This window comes from Serinus canaria, chromosome 1 (genome assembly GCF_022539315.1).
Source record: "Serinus canaria isolate serCan28SL12 chromosome 1, serCan2020, whole genome shotgun sequence".
Classification (NCBI taxonomy): Eukaryota; Metazoa; Chordata; class Aves; order Passeriformes; family Fringillidae; genus Serinus; species Serinus canaria.
Window position 1 is genome coordinate 51,639,088 of NC_066313.1, and position 21,829 is coordinate 51,660,916.

The window sequence follows — 21,829 nt, forward strand, 5'->3', positions numbered from 1 at the left end:
AATTTATTCCCATTCATTTACTGGCAGTTACAGAAGTTACCAAGAAGAGATCAGTTTATGAAGTCTGATTCATTTCCTGAAGAGAACAGACTGAATTCTTCACTGGAAATTAATTTGTGCCTATACATTGTGTAACCAACCCCTGTATGTAACAGATAATGCCAAGTTTAGTGGTCTACCACCCACTGCAGCTGATACTCTTACATGAGCTGCTTTCCCTGCTTGCTCCTGCCCGAGGGAATCCAGAATAGGTCCATTCTTAGCTGCCAATGCCAGCTCATGCAGTCTCAAAAACTTCAGATCTAACAGAACTTAGAAAACTTGAGGTAATATCAGACAGCACTAAAAGTCTCAGCTGGTAAGGCAGCACACATGACGGCCCAGGCAAGGCTTTGGTAGACCCAAAATACTCTTTTTGGGCTGAATTGTAGTTGTTCTGACAGAATGGGACATAGGTCTCAATGGAGCAGAATAAAACACGTCACTTGACTGCTGCAAAAAGTATCAACTTCTTAATTTCAGTAATTAAATTATATCATGGGCAAATAAAGTCAAAGGTGTCAATTTTGATTTGACAGACACATTACGTCTTCACCCTCTGCCCTCAGCACAATTAATGTTGAGACTGCTCTAGTCCTCTCTTCCCCATCTTAGTACTACCACATTGCCCTACTTAGATCTCTAGTTTTTATCAGTATTTGTTTCTGCCTATGCTAAAGTAAATTGTTCCAGTGGCAGATTAAAAGAATAGAGAACATTTATCTCTAGCAGAAAAACACAGGACTATTCAGCAAAGACCCTATCACCTCTCATTAAGCTCCTGGCCAGAAGAAAGCAGGCTATGATGAAGCCTGATAAGTGCCACAGGAGTCTGAAGCAATGGGATCAACATGACAATAACAGGTACAAGGGCTGTACACCTGATGCTGGAGAACAGCACAGGCATGACCTTTCCTGCTGGACTTCCAGTAACTGCAGAAGGGCAGTCATCCTTTGACAACTGCTTATTGTTGGTGGAACTGCTGAAAGAGTGGGTGAAGCCAAGAAATGATTCCTAAATCCAGACAAGACATGTAGAGGACCTCCACTGCCATCAAAATGCTGCAGCTGCCTTTAGCCAACCCTGCATGCAGCAAAAGCTAGGCTGGACCACAGGCCACTTGCCATAAAGCTGAAAGCATCTCCTTGGAAATCCTACTTTTATTCTATACATCTCAATGCACATGGTGCTGTAAGATACGAAGCCTTTGAAATGTCAAATTGAACTGTTCATTGGATTACTCCACAGCCCACATTTGCTCTAGCAAAACACAGAGCTGAGAGGAGAGGCTGAGTTTTTCTCTGTATCGGATGGGAAAAAGGAATGGGGTAGGGGAATGAGAAGATATTGATTAATTACACTTAGGATCAAGAAGAAAATGATAAGGTGAGGATAATTTGGCACATAAGCAAAATGAGTGCAAACTTTAAGGGCCCAAAGTGTTCCACAAAGCAGATCCACCTCCTGCTTAAGAATACAATTAAAGTTTTATTTGCCATTATAAGTGAATGTGAAGCTAAAGGTAAATTTACCACATTTGCACTCATTGCTAGGGGTGCAAAATCTCATTATCTCTCACGTTCTCAACATGGGCAAGGATCTTCTCTCCATATCCCTTCAAGACAAAGCACTGTACTTATTCTGTCACCTGAATCCAGATAATTCAACCTGATGGCAAAACAGGCCACTTCACATTAGGACAGCCTTTTCTCAGATTTCTCTCCACAGAACTCCACTCCTAATGAAACCATGATAACATTCCTTTAAAGGTCAAAAGCATTGCTTTCTGGGGCTGATCGATCACTACTGTTATTGCAAAAACCTGCTAAGTGTATTGATCTTTCACCTCACAGGAGGAGGGAATGGTACAGGACTTGGAGAATAAAGACAACATTAGACAAAACTTTGCAGTAAAATTGGCAGCAGAACAGCAGTGCTTTCTACCCAGAACTGTGCTTTGGCATTGCCTTCGATTCAGAGCTCCAAACCTTAAGAGTTCCCTGAAAAACTTAATTTAAGTGGTGAATACACATGATGTGACAAGCAAAGCCCATATGTTCTAAGTCTGGCCAAGGTTAGTTACACAATCCTACTTCCTGCAGCCTGACTAAGAGAAAAATTGAAACAACACATTTTTTAGCCCAGCCTCCACAACTGTTCTCCCTCTCATGAGGATGAAGGCGGTATTTTGTCCATCTCAAATTTTGGCACAGTCTAATTTGCAAAATGTATTATTTGTTTTCTGATTGTCCAATATCAATTTTGGCCATTATTTATGTGCAGTTTCAAGTGATCAGGCATGCAGATTGTGACATATGAAGAACCCCAAGAGATGCATAAGAGATGCATTGTGATTATGCAAAGGTCCCTGCCTGGAGGGTTGTCTGGCAAACTTCCCCTCTCCTGCTTCTTCTTTCACAAAACTGTCCCTTTCCTTCTCCAGGCTTGCTCCAGCCACTCACCCAAACGGCTTGCAAGGGTACCTTCAATTCCTGTGTGGATGTTTGTTTTACAGTTTTCCCATTCCCATAATTTCTTTACCTCACAAAAGTATAAAGAAGGAAGCTTTGTTTTCTCTTTCCTAAAATGCTCCATATAGGACAAGGCTCTGCTGAACAGGATGCACCCTGCTGTGCATCCTCAATACTCCATGGCTCCTATTCCCTCCCATGGTGCCCCATCCCATCCTACCACATCCAGCAGTGCATGGCTGCATCCATCACTCCTCACACGGTATGCAGAAGGGAAACAGCTATGTTTTTTCTTGCTTCTGGTCTTGCAACAGGCTGCATTATGGACTGCTGCAATTCTTTTCAAATCCCTGGGCAAATACATGCAGATACCAGAAGTTTTATACAAACCCACTCATATTTGGGCAGAGTGTGATGAAGCAAAAAGAGCAAAGCAGTGTTTTTAGGTAAATAATCCTTCAGTGACTGAGAGGTTACAGTGCACAGAATACAGTGATGCACAGAAGACACTTGTACAAAAGCCAGTTGCTCCCCTTAGGGCATTGCTCATTATTTAAGAAGCTTTTAGAGCTCCTGACCACAGAAGCACCAGGAAGCACCAGCACAGTGCCTGCATTATGCCCTCCTACTCTCTCCTTTCCATTTGACCTCTAAGCTGCCAAGTATTTTCTGACTTCTCTCAGGGCTGTTACAAACACCATTTTACAAAACTTGTGCCACTTTTAAGCAATTCTCTTCCATGTAGTATCACACAGCTAAAAGATCTTGCTGGGAAACCTATACACAGATCAGTGTTGGCAGATACCATGCAGGCACCAGCACAGCTGGAGAGAGGAAAAGAAAAGAGTCTGTCTCAGTAAACAAAATAGTGTAAAGCAGCTCAAACAAGCTACTGACATATTTCTATTGTGCTACAATGGTCACATGCTATTTGAGACCTTCAGTCTGCTAAGTGACCCACAATGGAAGGTCAGCCTTACTTAAATAGCTCAGTAGTTTCAAAACTGTTGCAACTCCTTTAGTTTAAGGTATTGCAGCCATTTTGTGCTGCAGCATCACTGCCTCCTCTAGACATCTTTATCTTAAGGAGAAAAACCAACAAGTTTCCTGCAACAGTGCATTTTTAGTTATATGCAATCTCTGTACTGCATGGACTCCATAACTGGCACTTGTTTTTCTTTCAGGGTCCACAGGCCACACACAGAGGTGGCATTGTGCAGTCCCCTCTTGGCAAGAAGCACTATTCAGCTGCAGAACTGGAGAGACTGCAGGGGAAGGTCACCAAGCCTGAGAGATGTGAGACACTGATGAGAGATCCAGTCTCTGTGTAAACAGATGCCAGGGAAATTAAGATGGGGTCAGGGAAGACAAGCAGAAAAATGAGAACTGGTTAATACAGGAAGAAGATGCATTATCCCAAAACTTGCTGACACTCAAGAACGCTGTTCAGCAACAGGCAGAAAAAGAGGCTACCAGGAGGCAAAAAGAAGGTGTATTAAACAGCTCTTTTTATTTCAAAATGAAAGCTTGTAAGATAAGATAAATTCACCCACATCTTTTATAGAAGGAATAATCTCCAAAACAGAGAGGGGACTAAAAGCCATTGCACCTCTAACTAGAAAGGCTCAAGCACCTAGGGTTCCACTCTATCATGCTGTCCAACTGTGCTGCTGAAGCTGGGTCCAAGTTACATCAGAGCATATTTTTGCAGCTGTTGTCTTGCAGTTAAGACATGAACTTTGTCACACAGGCCCCTTAGCTCAGTACGACAGGCTATGCAACTGAAGAAGTTTCATCAATCTGTGCATTGACCTGCATGAGTTAGTAGCTTCAGGACAGCTCAGATCAGAGGGATGATACTAAATGTTTGTGCTTTAAATCTTTAACTGACACACAGGAGAAGAGCATCTTAAGGAAGGGATCCACAAGCTTGGACAAACTTCAAGAGGTGGTGGCAGAAAGTGGCACAGAGAATTAAAAAAGCACAACATTGCAAGGTCTCCCACAAATTAATAAGTGGAGTATATTACTCCCAACAAGCACTCAGCAAGATATTTTATTGCAAATCTCATATTTTGGCATCTCAACAGGATACATGTTAGTCAAATCCGGAACAAGTACTTTTCAACATCTGCAACAATGTCTGTTTCCAAGCACTTTTGGACCTCCTATCTTCTCTCTTAAGCCTCTTGCCAGCATCCACTTCTTCCTCGCAAACAGCCAGCACTAACCTCCACCCTGACCTTTATTCCAAACACACACTCATCAAATTACGACATATTCAAAAAATTTAGTTTAAAAACACACACAAAATAAAAGAGCAACTAAATTCCATCTACAGCACTAGGTCTCTTCAATTCCTATCAACAATTTTATTGGTGACTGATGTTTTTATCAAAATTTAAAGAACCTCCAGGCAGGAACAAGTCCTTTTACACTTGTAAAGAGCATCCACACCTTCTGCCCTGCTTGAGTTACTGCTCATACTGCAATCACCTGGGTGTGAAACCTACAGGCTTAGACTGATAAACATACACAGACAGCATCAAAATCAGTTCTCACAGCACCTGCATTTCTGCTGTGAACCAACAGCCACACACAAGGCAGAGCAGAAATCAGTGATGTAACCCTGTGCTTAGATAAGAATTACAAACCTGTACAGGAAACACACTGCTGGGCAAAGCAATCACTTTCTACCACTTCCCCACAGGGGAAAGGAAACTCAGTTTTAGCAAGGGTCTGTGGTTCCTTGCACCCTGCTTGAATACAGCACTGCGTGAAGAATCCCACCTTTCCATTAGCGCTTTTTCACAGGCGTGAACTATGACACTGTATGCTCAGTATTCTGGATCTGGACAGGAAAACCACAAAGAGAAAAAGATTGCTTTTGATATACTTGAGGGTGGAAAGATCACAGTTCTTCATGTTAGAAGTCATGTCAGCACAAAGCCAAAGACAACTCCCACATTTCTTGTCACATATGCATATTTCCTTTCCTAGTCCACTGTTATTTTAGCAAGGATATTTTCATTCACACAAGATGGACATTAAGTTGTCATGCCCCCTAAAAACCCTGCTCGTTAGCACACTCAGAACACAATCCTTGTACAACGGCTGAAATCCACATCCGTATTTAAAACCCTCAAACTCCAAACCAAACCTAGCAATACAAGCTCTGCACAGTTTTCTCTATGTGACATGAAGACACTAATAAGATAAGCAGTCCGGGCTTACTGGTTATACAGTGATCCATATGAAGAAGCTGAGACAAATGAGTTCAAAAAGAACTTAAGATAATACAATTTTTTTCCTATATCTTGTGACCAAGAGATTAGAATGCCTATTTTCTTAAATAAAAGAATTTTGACAATTTTCAGTTGACAGAAGACTTCTTGTGAATAGTTCAAGGAGAAATGCAACACCTACATTGACTGCAACATGTACATTTAGAAGGTGTGTGGCATGGAAGTGAGCACAGAACTCCCGCCCACAGGAGGGCACAGACCAGAGCTCGTAATTACCAGGAAAGCTGTTTACACCAGCCTCTGAAAATTTTCCTCACTTAGAATCCAGCTAGGGGTAAAAAGAGGGCTATTGGCAAAGGCAGGTTTACCAGGATGACACCCAGCCCCTCCTGCCAGTCTCACAGGGTGGCACACGATCAGCACATTGGAGGCACTGTGAATTGGCACTCACAGCACTGGCAGGCTCTTCAGGCTCTTGAGAAACACACGAGTGTGCCAGCACCGAGCAGAACTGCTTGCACTGAGAGCTGGGTGAGTCAGTGCACTTGTCCCACCGTATCCCATGCTCAGGTAAGATTAATGACACTAAATCTTCTCTGGAGCATGGAGTTAGATATGTCTGAACTTGACATGCCAGTGACCTACTTTTCAGACATGCCCAACACCCACGTCTCCCTCTGAAGGCAACAAAAAACAAGGATGCCCTGCAATTTTGAAACGGTAGTGGTGCATGCTTTTAATACTGAGGAAGCTGACGAGAGCTTAGGATCAGCTGTGTACATTAGGAAAATCCCACTCCAGCTTCACATGAGCATACACTGCTATGGATCACTCAAGACTCTATATGTTTGGCTAATGTCTGTTGATTCCATGAGTTTGCTAGCAGGGAAAGAGCATGTATGAAAGCTAGTAACTTCTTAGTCATTCTCCATCGGATTAATACATTCTTTGATATTGAATTTTGCCACTATTTTAACTCTCACCTGTCTAGACAGGTACATCCAACACAAAATATCCTATCCCTCCAATGCATACCAGCTGTACTGTAGATACAGGCTCAGTCTATTTTGCCCAGATATAGAATTAGAAAACCCACTAAGATTAGGACACAATGAACATCACTCAATTATCACAAGTGACCGGAATTCAGAAGAGAAAATCTATGTGCATCACCTGTACAAATGACACATACTAAAAAGGAACTCCAACCCTGTTGGGTATACAAATTTTGAGACTCTAGTTAAACATGTAAACCCGCTTTGCCCTCCGCTCCCTCTCAATTCCTTCTTTTCCCCCCACTTTGTCTTTCTTTATAAGAAAAAACCACACTCTCTATTATTACATAGTTTTCATTTTATTTCTTAAAATATATGCACATATGTGATACAAACATGCATGGCTATATAATCCATGACTAGGTCTGCAAGCTATAGCTAAAACCACTTTTGTCTTTTAAAACCAGATAACACCACTGGTGCCATACAAAACTGGGACCAAAGACAAAGCTAGCTCCTGCTTTTAAAGGTTTAGGTGTATAGGGCCACATAATGCAGCAAAGAAAACCTTTAAAGTGGCACCTAGCTGTTGCATATGCAAAGACTACCAGCAACTTCAATAATGATGTGTTCAGCCATTCACCAGCAAAACAATTCCTTCTTCACGTACAGAAGATGTCCCAGCCTGAAGCAATTGCTGGAGATGGCAAGTCATTCCAGATAATCTCTGCAGAGGTTTCAGAACATTTGCCTCATATGAGCAGTGCATATCCCAGGCTGGGAAATGTGGACAAAACTCACTTATTTGGTTAACAAGTAAAGGGACAGATAACATCTCCATAACGACATTTAACAGTTTTCAGGAAGCTCTAAAAGCCCTCCACATTCCATGGCCATTAAACAACTACGTCAACACTGACAGGAGAAGACAGGTCCAAACAGGAAAAGGTGCCATAAGGATCTGCACAAGCCCAATCATAATACACGGGTATTGAAAGTCTGACAAATTATGCTTTCACCCCAGGTAGCCTAACATCTGCAAGTTAGACTCCCAACCTGCTATTCCTTCCAAGTCAGTTTTAGACTCTTAATCTTTTAATTACAATAAAAATGTTAATGTAAGCAGAAAATGAAAGACCCATCAACCAACATCATGTCTGAATAAATAAAAGGCAGGATCATAGCTTGCAGCACGTCAAGGATGCTGCAAACAAGTCCCGCAAGCAGGCACATTACCTGGCCAATTCCTTTAAACTGAAAATAGCCTGGGAACCTCCAGACTTTCCTAGTGTGAAACTCCTGACTTCTTCTTCACTGCTTCTTTCTTGAAGCTGACATCTCAGTTACTAGTGGAAATAAAGATGTCTCGTCAATCCCCTTCCCTACACAGAAATATCAACCTGGAGCATCAACCTGTCATCAACAACTAAAGGTACATATTTTTGCTAAGGTGAGGGAAGATACAGAGATTGAGAGAGACATCTATATGAGAGGAAATAAATTTCAGGAATACCTTCTTACAGGTAAAAATAATTGGGTAATTAAGCCTAACAAGCTACAATGAACCAAAACAAGCTCAAGCTTTATTCAACATCACTTTAAATACATAAAAAATGTGAAGACAATAAAATTGTAATCACATAACAATGTAAAACTCTATTTAAAGTTCCTTTGACCTTATACTTGTTTTAAGTAGCTCAGCTCCTCTTGCTAGCAGGCATATGAGAGTTCACTTGGAGACCTCAGATTAGGTGAACTTAAATGATGCTAAATTTGCACATATTTGACAGCTGAAAACTAAGTCACAGTGAGGACAAGGATGAAAGAAAATATTGTCAGTTTTTCAGAAAGCCTGCAGATACATAAAAGGAGACACTCAACAGAACAGGCATCCATGAGAAACATCCATCCAAATACCCGTGAGTATCAAAACATATTGACATGCTATCAACAACACGTGTCTTTCAATCTTAGGACACAAGTACACCATACACCTGAGCTGCAAAGAAACCCTGCCTAAAATAACTATTTATGGACCCTGCAAGAAAAATAAGCGCTTATTTTGAAAGGAAAGATTTTCAAGATAAAATTTTGAAGCTCCAGCTGCAGAGCTGAATCAAGTTGGAGCTCTTTCAGAATGGACAGAGTTGCCTCTGGGCAGCCTCAGTCCCCGCGAAGCTCAGCTAAAGGGCCTGAAAGCATTCTCCTCCTTGGCAGCTTTTCAACATGGGATTTAACTCCAAGATCTTATCACCGATACATGGTATTTTTAAACAATTACCAAGAAACGTTTGGAGAGGGGAAACGGGAACCAAAACTACTGTTTCAGCCAATGCCACCACAATCTTCAGGCAAGGTCAAAGATCTCCACAGACCCCCCGGCAATCCTCGTGGTGAAGGGGATCTCAAATCCCATTTTTCCCACGCTAAGAAAACTCACTCAAGTCCCGCAAGTTTCAGCGGCGCCGCAGCCCGGTCACTGTCCTGACCGACACAGCGGCGGAGGAGGAGTGCGACACTACGCTGGAGACCCCCGCTCCAGGCTCCTTCTCCTCCGGGACGTGATGTGCCTGCCTAAAGCAATGTCCCCATGCTGGACCACCGCCACCTTGACGCTTGCCGGGTTCCGAGCAGCAGAGTCTACAGTGGCACAAGGATGCTGGTGGTCTGGTGGACCCACCACCTCCCGCCGGTGACGGGGGATCACCGTCCAGGACCCCGCGCCGCGGGCCCAGCACTGCCACCATCACCGGCAGCATGGGGGGAGCTGACAGACCCCCGCCGCGGCCCCGCCGAACGCCCGCTCCCGGTACCTGTCTTCCGAGACGCTGATGACCCCGTCCTCCTTGGGCACTATCGCTGCCATGTTCACCACCTCCTGCGAGCCCTCCACTTTGTTGAGCAGGAGGGGCTTGCGAGTCAGCGCCTTGGGCTGGGGCTCCGCCGCCATGGGGCCGGCGGGCACCGCCGCTGCCGCCGGAGGAGGCTACGGCCGGGAGAGGGAGGGAAGAAGGCGGCCCGCACTGCCGAGGCGGAGGAGGGACTTGCGGAGCCGGGCGCTCCCAGGGAAGCAGGGACAGCGCTGCGGCACCGCCCCCGAGCGGGCAGGGCCGGGCCGGGCCGGGCGGGGCGCGGTCTGCTGAGGGGTGGGAAATGGCGGCCGCCCGCCGCCATCTCGATGAGCGGGGCTGCGGGGCAGCGCCGTGGCGAAGGGAAACCTGCGGTCCTGCGGAGGTGCGAGCGCACCTCTCCTGCCAGGGCTGCCCTCCCAGCGCCGCGGGCTCGCCCCGGCAGCAGCCGGGAAGCGTGTCCCTCTCTGACCCGTGCCCGGTTATGCGCTGTCGGCACCGTACGGCTCCGTGCGGTCCGTCCCACACTGCTGTGGCCGGCCGGGCGATAAAAAACCCCAACGCGAGTAAAGATTAAACAGAACGTTACGCAAAAGTAGCTGCATCCCTCTGTTTGCATTTTCCTATCTTAGTTTTTCCTGGGACTGAAGGTAAACATGGGATTTCTGCGGCTGCATTAGACAGGGACGCTGGCAGGCAGGGCTGCACCGCGGCGCCAGCAGAAATTCCCTTTCAGAAAGCTTATTCCCAAGGGAAACGCAGCAGACTTCCAGCAGCTCGTTTTCATCAAGCACCTTCTTTTCGCTCGCTTTTCCTGACAGATTCATTGAGCTCCAAGAAAGTCAGATCACTTGCCCAAAGCTCTGTGCTGAAACCAGTGAACAGGCAGCTTCCTCCCGAGGCATATGCCAAACTTTCATAATCTGTCTCGAAAGATTCTGGAAAATCATGCTCAATGTCTGAGCTGCTGTCCTGCATTGCAGAAGTTGTCAGCAGATTGGAAAGCGCTATTTCAGCTGCAACTTTGCATTTACCCACGCTAAGCCCAACGAACAGCGGTTTTCCTGAAAAAAAAAAAAAGTCAGGTATGAAAAAAATTCAAGATCGGGAGATTAAGTTTTGTTTTCAGAAGTAGAATACAGCAGTAAATCTTGATTGCCCACTCACACTTCTATGTAGTAGACTGAGGCAACAGAGGAAAGATAAAGTCAATTCCTTGTGACAGAAATGAAATTTCACCGTGTTTAGTAATCTCTTAAACAAGCGGTGTCTGCAGAACCACAGCAAGACATTTAAGCTTTCTCAACTAAACATGACAGGTCCTCAAGTGTACTGTAGAGGGAAAGGTCTGGTCAGCAACAGCTGGATTACAGGAAATGAATCTGCAGTCTCAAACTATTTCCCTGAGGATGTGTGATTGGACTAGAAAATATCTCTTCCCTATCATTCTTAGAAGGGAGCTACTGTTGAAGAGAATAGTACTTTGACTTGTCAAAATTGAAGAGTCAAAGACCCACCTTCTTTCTGCTGTGGATGATCTTGCAGTCCTAGGCCAGACCTATAGATAGAAATGCTTGTCTCACTGCTTGGTGAGGTATGAGGTACTCTTTGAAGATTGATATACTTGTTAGTTTTCAGAATACATCTAAAAATGGCTTTTAAACTGAAGTCTGGTAAGATCTACTGACCTTTCAGTAGTTTGCTCTCAAGGCATTTGGATCACTGGCATATAAACAGGGGCTGAGCATATGCTGGAGACAGCAGGCTGCAGGCTCTTGGGAGACCCAGGATTCATTTTCCAAAAAGGGTTTTAAGGAAGAATGTAGTTGAGAAAATTAGTGTCTTGATAGGCAAAGGTGTGGGTCATAGGACTGGAAGGAGTTGTTTCAGTTGCCTACTGAAACATAACTCTTCCCTATTATCTTCTCTCTCTTATATCCTTAAACAGTTCCAGGTCCAACTACTCCTTCAATGTTTTTAAGACACTGTTTAGAGGAAAAGACTGAAAGGCAGGCACACATTTTGGACTGAAGTGAAATAGCAATATGATAAAATCAAATATATGCTTTATGTAAATGGTTGGTCTTTAACATCTGGGGAGAAAGGAAGGGGTAAAAAAAAAAAAAAGACAACACAATGCAAGAGAGATTCCAGAATTCCAGTGGCTATTCAAGATAAAATTCTTGAGGGCGTTTTTTTAAAGCTTATCTGTAATGTTGATTTCCTCTGCTAGACCAGGAAAGTACTTGAATAATAGAAAGGTGTCCTGAGGTTTAGTACATCATTTTACCAGGTGTGCAAACTTGAGGTCAGTGCTCTACTCTCCCTGATGAGATAGGGAGATAGGGTTGAGAACCTATGGCACACAAAAGCAATTTTGCTATGACTGATGGAAGAAAAAGTAATGTATGGAAACCTGGGGAAAGGAGTATGGGAGACAGAGAAGAAATAGAAAGATTTCAAAGTGAGAACCTGGAGCTTCCTCTTGCATTCTCCCTGACAAGCTGAAAGAGTATTATGATGGTGGAAAAGGCATGGAAATTACCAGCAAGACCCGAGTGTTCTCCCAGGTCTACCACTGTCACACAAAACAATAAAACACCTTTAAAAAACAATTTTCCCATAATGACAGAAAGTTGGTAGCATGTCTTGTGTGACAGTTCAGACAAAGTTAGAACTGCTGTAGACATCAAGTTTAATGAGAACTTAAAGAAGCACAACTAGGGTAGTTTAGAAAAGTGTTTCCCCATATAACTGAAAAGAAAAATCAAGCAAATGAATCTCATAAATACTTCCTAGAATAACTTTTTTTTATTTTCTGTCATAGCTTTTAGGTCAGATTGCATGGATTAAAAATATTGCTAGGACTGAAAGCAGGACAACTTCGTATCTGAATCTGAAGCCAAGAAAAGCAAGCTTATTCAGTTATTTTTCTGCATTAAAAAATGTTGTAGGATTAAGAATTATAAGATGCTCCTCTGGAATTTGCTTTTTTGAAAGAAATTGCAAAAATGGCATAATTTAAAAGTTCCATTTCTTGACTAGTAGGTATGCTTGCATTATATGAACTTTCTTGGAAGAGTGTATCCACTAGTAAGAATGAAAATCAAGCTGAAAAATGCAGCTTACTTTATATCAAATTAATATTACCTCATCTTTGGTTCTTAGTGTCATTTCTCTTACTCTGTATTCTGGCATGACACCACAGTAAATGAAACATCCATCCCTCTGTTAGTTTTGGCCTTTCTATTCTTGAAGCAGGCTGACTTTCCCTCTTTTGATTGGGGTAGAGCAGAATTAGGCTCCCTGCCTCCAAGCAGCAGGGTGAGGACAGAAGACCCCGGGGAAGCAGCTGTGATGGTTCAGAGTGATGCACTCACACACAATGGAACCTCTTTTCATGCCCTTGTACAGCACCAGAGACTCGAAGGACTTTCTCCAATTCCTTATCTGTAGTCTTGCTTGGAGTTCAGGAGTTGGAGCAAACCGAGTTCCCCATCTTCTCTGGCAATTTGCTTTAAAAGCTTCTCTCTGGCTCCATCTTCTGTTTGGTTGCTTGGGTTTGGGATTGGTTTTTTATGACTATTTATTTTGATATAAAAGGGTGAGATTCTTCTAAGTTTTACATACTGAAGTTGTTTTAAAAAGTAGGTAATCACATCTTGTGTGGGAGTTTAGACAAGCAGAGAGAACCCCGACCTGCAGATGGAAAGAGTTGCCCAGAGAGGAGGGAGCTGAAGGTTCGCAGCTCTGCTGTCAGCCCTGTATTTACAGATTCTACTGTTCTGCAAAGTTGTTTCTCTGGTTACAAGATGAGGTAAATCTCTTTGACCAAAAAGCATAGCAACATGTTCTGTTTTGGTGTAATTGTACTTTTCTGCATAATTATGACCATTACATGATCTGGCAATGTAAGTGACATCTCTCATGCATTTCAGCTAAAATTGTCGAGCACTGGGGCCACTGAGAAGGCATAGGACAATTTGATAAACAGATTAGTCTTTTTGTGGGTGTTTTGAAAAACAGACCTTTTACAAAGTACTCAACAATCATAAAAGTAATAGTAAAAGTTATGAAAAGAGGCCTCTAATTAAGAAAAACTGGTTTATGGTGATTAATTTTTAGGCCCAAACTATTCATGACCTTTTGAGCCATTAAGTAATCTGATTCCAGTTGCTCTGACCCTGCAAGAAGGGAGCTAGTGTGGAAGCAGAACTGCACTTTGACTGATTCAGTGCTGAAATTTAAAATTGCTCTGTTGACAGCAAGCCAGATTTTGGCTTCTGAGGCCTCTTACTTGGTCACCCATGCAAAATCAAAGAAGTTATGTATACAACAGATAACCACATAAAAAAGGTAAAAACCATTTGGCAACAAGTAGAGCTGCTTCTCAATAGTCATTGAATAGAATGTTTTACTCTGTCATGCTTTTCTTCTCTGCTAGTTTGTAAACTAAATGTTTTCCAGCTTTACAATATATGGGATTTACAATTTCTTCTATACGCGCTCTTCTATGCAAGTGCAAAAATGCATGCTTGAAATTCTCTCCTTATTTTGTCATCAGTGACAGCCTTCATAAGATAGTTATTGAGAAGTGTTTTTAATTTCAGATGCTACATCATTCTTGGAAGACTGTAGGAAACAAACATAGATGAGCTCTTTCTATAGAAAGGCAAACTTCATGAAGTACCAAAATGTTCTGTGGAAAATTTGCTTGTCCATCTTGCTTAAAAATATTAAACTTGTTACAAAAAATGCACCCTCAAATTTAACCAGTAGTCTTTATTTTACAACAGGTATTTATCAGTCACACAAAGTAGTGTACCACCTATCACATTTCTATTAATAAGCCCTACATGCTCATTGGTACAGTTTTCTTCTATCTTTTATTAGTTTCTACTTATGTGTCCATTGAGACAAAAAGGACCTATGAGAAACAGAGCTTGAATCTGCTCTGGATCAAAGTTATGGAGAGAAAGATTAGTATTACAAAATAAACATGTCAGTACCACTGTGTAGCACCTTCTCAAGAAAATATATACTCATTTTTAGCTGCCATGCAAGTGCTGTTGGCTTTGTAACTGACTGTGAACATGTGAGAACAAAAAAAGTGATGCTGTGTCAGTGTGTGGGCTGCAAATGAGAACTCCGGGCTCACACATTTTGCCCCATAAGCAGTTCTGGCATTGTATGCAGTCTTATTGCTGTTTCCTTTGTCCTCATTGATCCTGCTATAGTGTTACTCACATTTTGGGCTCCCAACTTTCTGTAAAAAAAAACCTCTGTAATTTAATTCACTGTCTTTTTGGTAGAACCTTCTGACCACTAATTCTTCTAAGCTCATTATTCTCATATTTTCTAGTCCTAAGGACTAAAGACCTTTCTTTTTTTCTTCCCTAAATCTTCCCTCTGTGATATTGAAGAATGATAAAGTATCATCAGCAAACACAATTTTGTATCTGGAAAATGCTTTAAAATCACCTATGTAACCTGCATGAAAGGTAAATAAATTTGTCTTACATAATGCATGAACTATATAAAAGCTTTGAAGCATTTCCTTTTCTTTCATCTAAAGTGTGCAATTAAGAACACATCCAGGGAATATCAAGGAACAACTTCTTACAATAACTTTTGTACATTTGCATTTGGCTTTCTTTTTTTTTTTAAATTTTTCTCACTTTTATTGCACATGGGTCTACAGTAGATGTTGTTAGATTGACAAAAGGCTTTCAACCATCTGAAACCTCACAAAGTTCAACAAAACCAAGTGCAAGGTCTTGCACCAAGATCAGTGTATTACCAATACAAGCCAGGGGATGAATGGATGGAGAGCAGTCCTACAGAGAAGATCCTGGGAATACTGGTGAGTGAAAAATTGAATATGACCCAGGTTTAGATTAGGCATTATAAGAAACTTTTTGCAAGGAAGGTGGTGAGGCACTAATATGTTGTTCAGGCACTAACATGTTGCTCCATTCCTGGAAGTGTTCAAGGTCAGTTTGGATGGGTCTCTGAGCAGCCTGGTGTAGTGGAAAGGTGTCCCTGCCCATGGCAGGGGGGTTGGAACTCAGTGATCTTTAAGGTCCCTTCAAACCCAAACCATTCTGTGCTTCTATTACCTGAGTGTACAAAGAGAAAAACAAGAAAACTACTATTAAAATATAAACTACTATTAAAATAAAAAAAAATGTTTATTGCTTGTTAATATTGAAAGTACCTTTGAAGAAGGAATGATGGAATAATTAAAAAATACGAAAAGTATAATACAACTTATGGCCAAAAGATCTTAGCAATGCTACTGCTAACAAAGTTCTGGCATAATTTTAATCCATACTTTTCAATAGAAAGTTTTAATTTTAATACATACTTTTCAATAGAATATTTTTGGAGCTGGGCAGTTTTCTTGCAGTCAAGCCATTTTTACTCCCTATTGCCATTACATGGAAAGCTCCATATTGAACAAATTAAGCATCTGAATCCTTAAAAACTAGGTGGAACCCTCGCTAAGCTGCCAGTTTTGTCAACTCAAACCTGTGACAAAAGAATGCTTTTAAAAGCCTGTAGTTCCTAAAGCAGGGCAGCTGAACTCATCCCTCCTGTAGAAAATGATTTCTGCAGAGAAGTCCCATGAAGCAGCTTGAAATCAAAACTGCAGAAATTTCAGTGCATACAGGGACTTATGACTCACTGCTGCAGGGCTGTTTGGAGTTAAAAAAGAATCCCAGACTGTCTAATCAAACTTTTGCATGTCTTACTCTGTGCCAACGTTATGTGCCACCTTCTCTTTGGCAGGCAAGTCACCATTTCTGCCATCACTGTGGTAAGAGGTTCCTCAGCCTGTGAGTACATACAGGCATCTCAGTAATGCCATGTTTAGATGGGCTTGATCACACATGGTGCTGTGGAGCATTTGGTTCTGATTATTTCCTGGCCACTCCTGATAATTTTTACTCTAGATAGATTGCAGCCCGAATGTCTGATTGCTTTGAACATCTTGCACTGTAGTAGACCCATATGTTTATCATGACAATCTACAGAGTGCCCTTTTATTTTGAAGAGAGAACCATATCTGAGTCAAGTTTAGCTGCCTTAGGGAGACTTCCTCTGGGACAAGAGTGGGTGTAAAAGCACTGGCCCACTGCAGGACATCCACCAAATGTTAAAATTCATGAAAGTGGGAGAAATACTCTTTCTTGTAAAATAGGAAATTCTCTAGAGACAAGAGGCCACATGTGTTTGGAGGACAAAACCAATTATTCAGTCATGTCCTCATCTGTAACTCAGTGACTTCCTTGTATAAAAATATCATCTGACAAGATAGAAGAAATACTTCTGTGAAGACTGAGGAACTGACGAGTGTACAGCTTGTACCTCTGAAAGTGCAGGAGGAAACTCCAAATGGGAAAACAAAGAAAACCTGTGAGTCAGTCCAGCTGGGAGAGAGGAGGAAAATAAAGTTACACTCTCAGTAGTTTTTATTAGCCCCCAAAATTCAGACTAACTAGCCCCAGAATAGCCTCTGTATTGTATGCTTAATATGAGCACAGGACAATTTTCGCACAGACCAAAACTGTAGCAAGAAATTCAGGTACCTGCTCCAGCTCTCTATCTCACAAAACAGACCAGACATTGTTCTTTGGGTTCTGAGGCCAAACTGTGTGTCCCAGCTTGCATTGCAGAACTACATTTCCTTCTTCCCCCAAAAGTGATGATGTAGAGTAGCTTTTGAGGAAATGACTCCTGTTCCATGCATTCCTCTCCTCCAAGCCAGATGCATGTACCATCTGAGAGGCTGCCAGGAGCTTCATGCCAAAATTGTCAAGTAATCTGCCTATACATCAATTGCAAAAGTTCTGCATAGAATGCAAGAACATTGGCTTCTGAACCTTACCAGTGTAGATCCAGCTGATGAACCTTTCTCCAGGGTTTTGGTACCCTCCAATCCAGCAGTTTCGACATCAACTCTTCCACTGCAGAAGCGGGTACCAGAGAGGCACTTCAGGAGCTATGTGGTGAGAGTTCCAGGCAGCTGCCAGGACCTTACTGCTAGAGGAGCACTTGTGTGCAGGCAGCCTAATTTCTCTCCCTCACAGTGGCATACATTGAAGCACAAGCCATCCTCTCAAGCACTTCACTGTACAGATTTATGTTCTAGGGACTTCAGCGCCTGGCTTGCAGAATATCTCCAGAGTGATGTCTGACTGGACATTTATCAATCAGCATTCAATTCCTTGAATCTCCTTCCTCTGAGAGATGAGTGCCAGATGTTAGGGACTCTCTTACCTCTTCTTTGATGCAATCCTGCCTGACAATTTTCCTCTCACAAGTGCTGATAACCAAACAGAAAAAAACAATCCAGAAGAGAAACTAGGACAACTTTCCTATGCAGGGATGGGCTAGAACCTGATCTGAATGGGGAAGAGGAAAGAAGGAATGGTTGTGAAGCTGCAGCATGATTTCATACTGTGAACACATCACTCCAGTGCCTTCAAATCCTCTTGTAAGACTACATTTGCCATATGTGTACAAGTGACAGTCAAAAAGGCTTTGCTGCCATAGATCTTTTTAGGTATCTGCCCTTTCCCCAACTTAAAGGTGTGCAGTGTGAGTTATGACTTGTATTTATGGGAGTACTTTTTCTCTGAAACTATATTTTGATTAATTTCAGGGGGTTTCCTTCATGTCCTTTGATTTTGGCCAAGGAAAAATGTGGAGCTAAGTGCATCTGTGCATTGGATGTATACACACATGAACAGATTCAGAAGAAAATGAGGGAAAAATACCACTTCTGACTAGGCATAATAATTCTGAAAAGAAAATTTATACACATTTTATGCTTTTGTTTTATAATAAGAGGTGACATGCTGCTCAAGTGCTGACTTGTAGCAGAATAGATTAAAAATTCTTGGGCCTTCAGTAGCAAGAAATAACAGGGCTGTACTTACAGAGGTCATTAACTGTCCAGACATCTGTTGGGTAACAAATTCTGCCAAACATAGATCATGAAGTGGTTCTTGAATTATGCAGAGGATAATTTCACAATCCAGAAAACAGAGAACTCAAGCAGAGAAAGAGCTGGGTAAGACTTTCTTATTGCCAGTTGGGAAAGAATTCACTACAGTATCAGAATTACAGGAAAGTTTGATGCTAGTGGCAGTGGTCTGCTGCATTGCTAGCAGTGCAATAAGGAACAGATTTAGATGATGGTCACAATTACAGTTATATACTCCACAAAGTAATTGACATTATGGTAAAATTGACTGTATTAATTAGAGGGATGCTGTGACAAAAGTAAATACTCCAAATGTCTCAGTGAAAACTACTGTAAAGCATATTAACACAAAAGTAATAGATTTCAGTATAATAAAAGGGAATTAGGAAACAATGAGCAGATGCAGAAAAGGAGAAATTTGTGCTAAGGTAGAAACTGTCTGGAGCATTCTAAACAATGTATAAATTAAATCATAATAGACTCTAATTCCCCTTGAAAAAAGGAATACTGTCCCATTTTTCATAAATTAGCTGCAGTAGCCAGTTGGTAAAGGATCACAAATGAGTCCAATTATGCCACACTGGACTATAATTGAGTTAAAGGGCTGTCATTTACCTCTGAAATGAGAGCTCAAATGATATCTGCCAACCTTTGGAATCAGGAGTTATTCTGGCATCAGGAGTTACTTATTAGCTGCTGCAGAAGTCCAGGACACAGCACAACCAGTCACTGAAAAAAACAAAGAGTGAAAACACTCATCAGGGCAAGTTAGTAGTTTTGGCTTTTTTTCCCTTGGCCAGCTGAGGAGAGCTGTATCTAAGTAGATAAGCCATAACTAAGCAGAAATGTCCAGAAGAACATATTGTAACTTTTTCTAAAAGAGAAGATAAAAAGGACCAGAAATGGAAGACATGAAGAAAAATAAGAATTGATCAAGGACAATAGAAAATTTTAAAAAAACAACCTGCAAACCCTGAAAGGTAATAGAATGGACATAATAGTTAAGAGCCTGTTTTTTGTCGCCTTTGCATTGATAAGTTTCATTCTTGGAGACCCCAGTTATATAAATCACTGCTAGCTTTATTCACAAGTCATACAAACTAGAAAACAGAAATGCATATATCAGTGTCAAGTTTCTAAGAAAACAGGCTAACACAAAACAGAAATACCTTAAAAGAGGAAAAGACCAGAAGAAACTCAGAGAAAATGTTACACTTATCACATGACTGGTGTACACACACACTCTGCCAAACCAGGAGGAGCATACGCTTACTGTCAATATGAATTATGGAATGGGCTTTCTTGGACTTTTTATTTTGGCCCCATGTTTGGAAAATAACCATAAATGGCATGTTGCCTTAAAAAGAGCTTACCAACAGGAAAATATTAGAACTGATCCTGAAATGTTCAAGGCTTTCCGATTGCAACATCATGAAATTGAAAGCCATCTCCAACAACAAAAAAACTCATCACTGACAAAAATAGCACTGCTTGGTGAAGACTGTTTTTATGAAAAAAGGTTACACTTGTAATGCAGGGTTTACTGTCAGCTGTTCACAAGTAAATTCTAAACTTTTCCTAATAAGAAATGCTTTTGTAGCCTCTAACTCAGTAAGAATTATCCTTTTGCAATTTCCAAAGCTGTGTTTTAAGTGTCCTTCCTTCTCATTTGAAATATTTAGAAGACACTATTTTCCTGCAAATTGGTGCAGGACAGACTTGCCCACTGTGAAGTTTTCTATGTCAAATAGGCCTTATATCAGCACTTCAATAGGCGTGTAAAAGTAGAAATGGAAAAAAATCCCCTCACTTCATTTTAGTTGCATCTTTTGAATTACATGCTCAGCAACAGTCCCAAACACCTTGACATAGGTCCTTGAAGGCATGAAATACTGATGACAGATTTCCTCTCTGGATGAGAGGCTTTATCTGGTTAATTGTATTCCAGGAGACCTATGTCCGTGCTTTATAGATGGCTTTTGTAGAGATTTCCGATTACCTACTACTTGGGATTTGATTAAGTTTTCATTAACTGCTAAGTGGAAAAAGATCAACTGGTCCATATTCCATTCAGCATCAGTCATTAGCCAGCTGCTTTGCAGGGAGCAACTGAGTACATCTTTATTTTAGAGTGTATTTTGATTTTGGGCAAAAGATGGCAATGCATAATAATCACATTCAGAGTAAAAGTTGGACCAAAAACCTCTACAGTGAGGCAATATTTTAAAGAAAGAACTCCCAGCTCTCAAATACCACATGCAGGTGTGATACCTCAGTGGAAAACAGCTTATGGACAAATGAATATTTCTGTCTGTTTACCAAGACTATTCACATTACATATGCCATTAGAAAACCCCAAACCAAACAAACCACAAAAAACAAAAACCCCAGCTCATTGCTTTGCCTCCCTGGGAAGTGCTTGTAGGCTACGTTTTAGCTGTAAGTGCTTTATAATCCAAGCTGACTGTAGCTGAAATTGGTGTCCCTTAGCTGCTTGATTAGTTAGATAAATTCTGCATGCTTGTGTCTGGGATCCATGGTAATGGAGTTACGTTGCTATGCTATGAAATGTGCAGGAAGGTCCAGCACTTCAGGAAGGATATGATTTCCAGGGCTAATGAAACTTGGTAGTGAAGGCAAGAAGGAATGCTTGGAGGAATGAACAAAAGCAATCACTGGAACAGTGACAGGGGGTCACTCAGGTTGGCGGGTACAGGCAAGACATCCATGCCCCGGGAAGGGTTTCCTGCGAGGGCTGTAACAACCACCCCCAATGACCATTTAAAAGTGGTGCTGTGGAGGAAAAGTATCAAGTTCCTGTCATCCTGAGGAAAGCTTGCATGGCAACATTTTTACAGGTATCCGTGTGGAGGATTCATTAACCCCCAAAACCAGACCAGATTGCTACAAATGATCTTTGTCAAACTTTCAATAGACCTAACTATTATCTCTGGCTACTCTGGCAAGAGAAGATTTTTTTTTTTTTTTTTTTTTTTTGCCCTGGCATAACAAGCAAAAGTCTCCTTAAACCTCTTGGTTTAGTGAATGCAGAGAACCCCCTCCTGTGTTTATGACATGGGGGACTGGTGGGAAGCTGAGAAGTCTGTACAGATATTTTCCTGGGCATTCTGCTGGTATCAGTAATGAAATGGGCTGCTGCCACCAGCATCTCAAGCATGGAAAATGAGATGGGAGAAGGAAGTGGCGGAAAGAAGGGAGGGAAGGGGGAAGGGAGGG

The 21,829-nt window shown here is 41.7% G+C and overlaps 1 protein-coding gene across 2 annotated transcripts in view; it reads right to left on the reverse strand.

Annotated features, from left to right (window-relative positions):
* WDFY2 (WD repeat and FYVE domain containing 2) overlaps positions 1-21,829 on the reverse strand; it is a 78,696-nt gene that overhangs the window by 49,757 nt on the left and 7,110 nt on the right. For both annotated transcript variants that reach the window (XM_050979129.1, XM_050979128.1), the window contains exons 2-3: positions 19,208-19,321; positions 9,565-10,664 (exon numbers count right to left, since the gene is read on the reverse strand). In XM_050979129.1, the coding sequence (XP_050835086.1) occupies positions 9,565-9,701 (137 nt within the window). In that variant the 5' untranslated portion in view covers positions 9,702-10,664; positions 19,208-19,321. The remainder of the gene's footprint in view (positions 1-9,564; positions 10,665-19,207; positions 19,322-21,829) is intronic.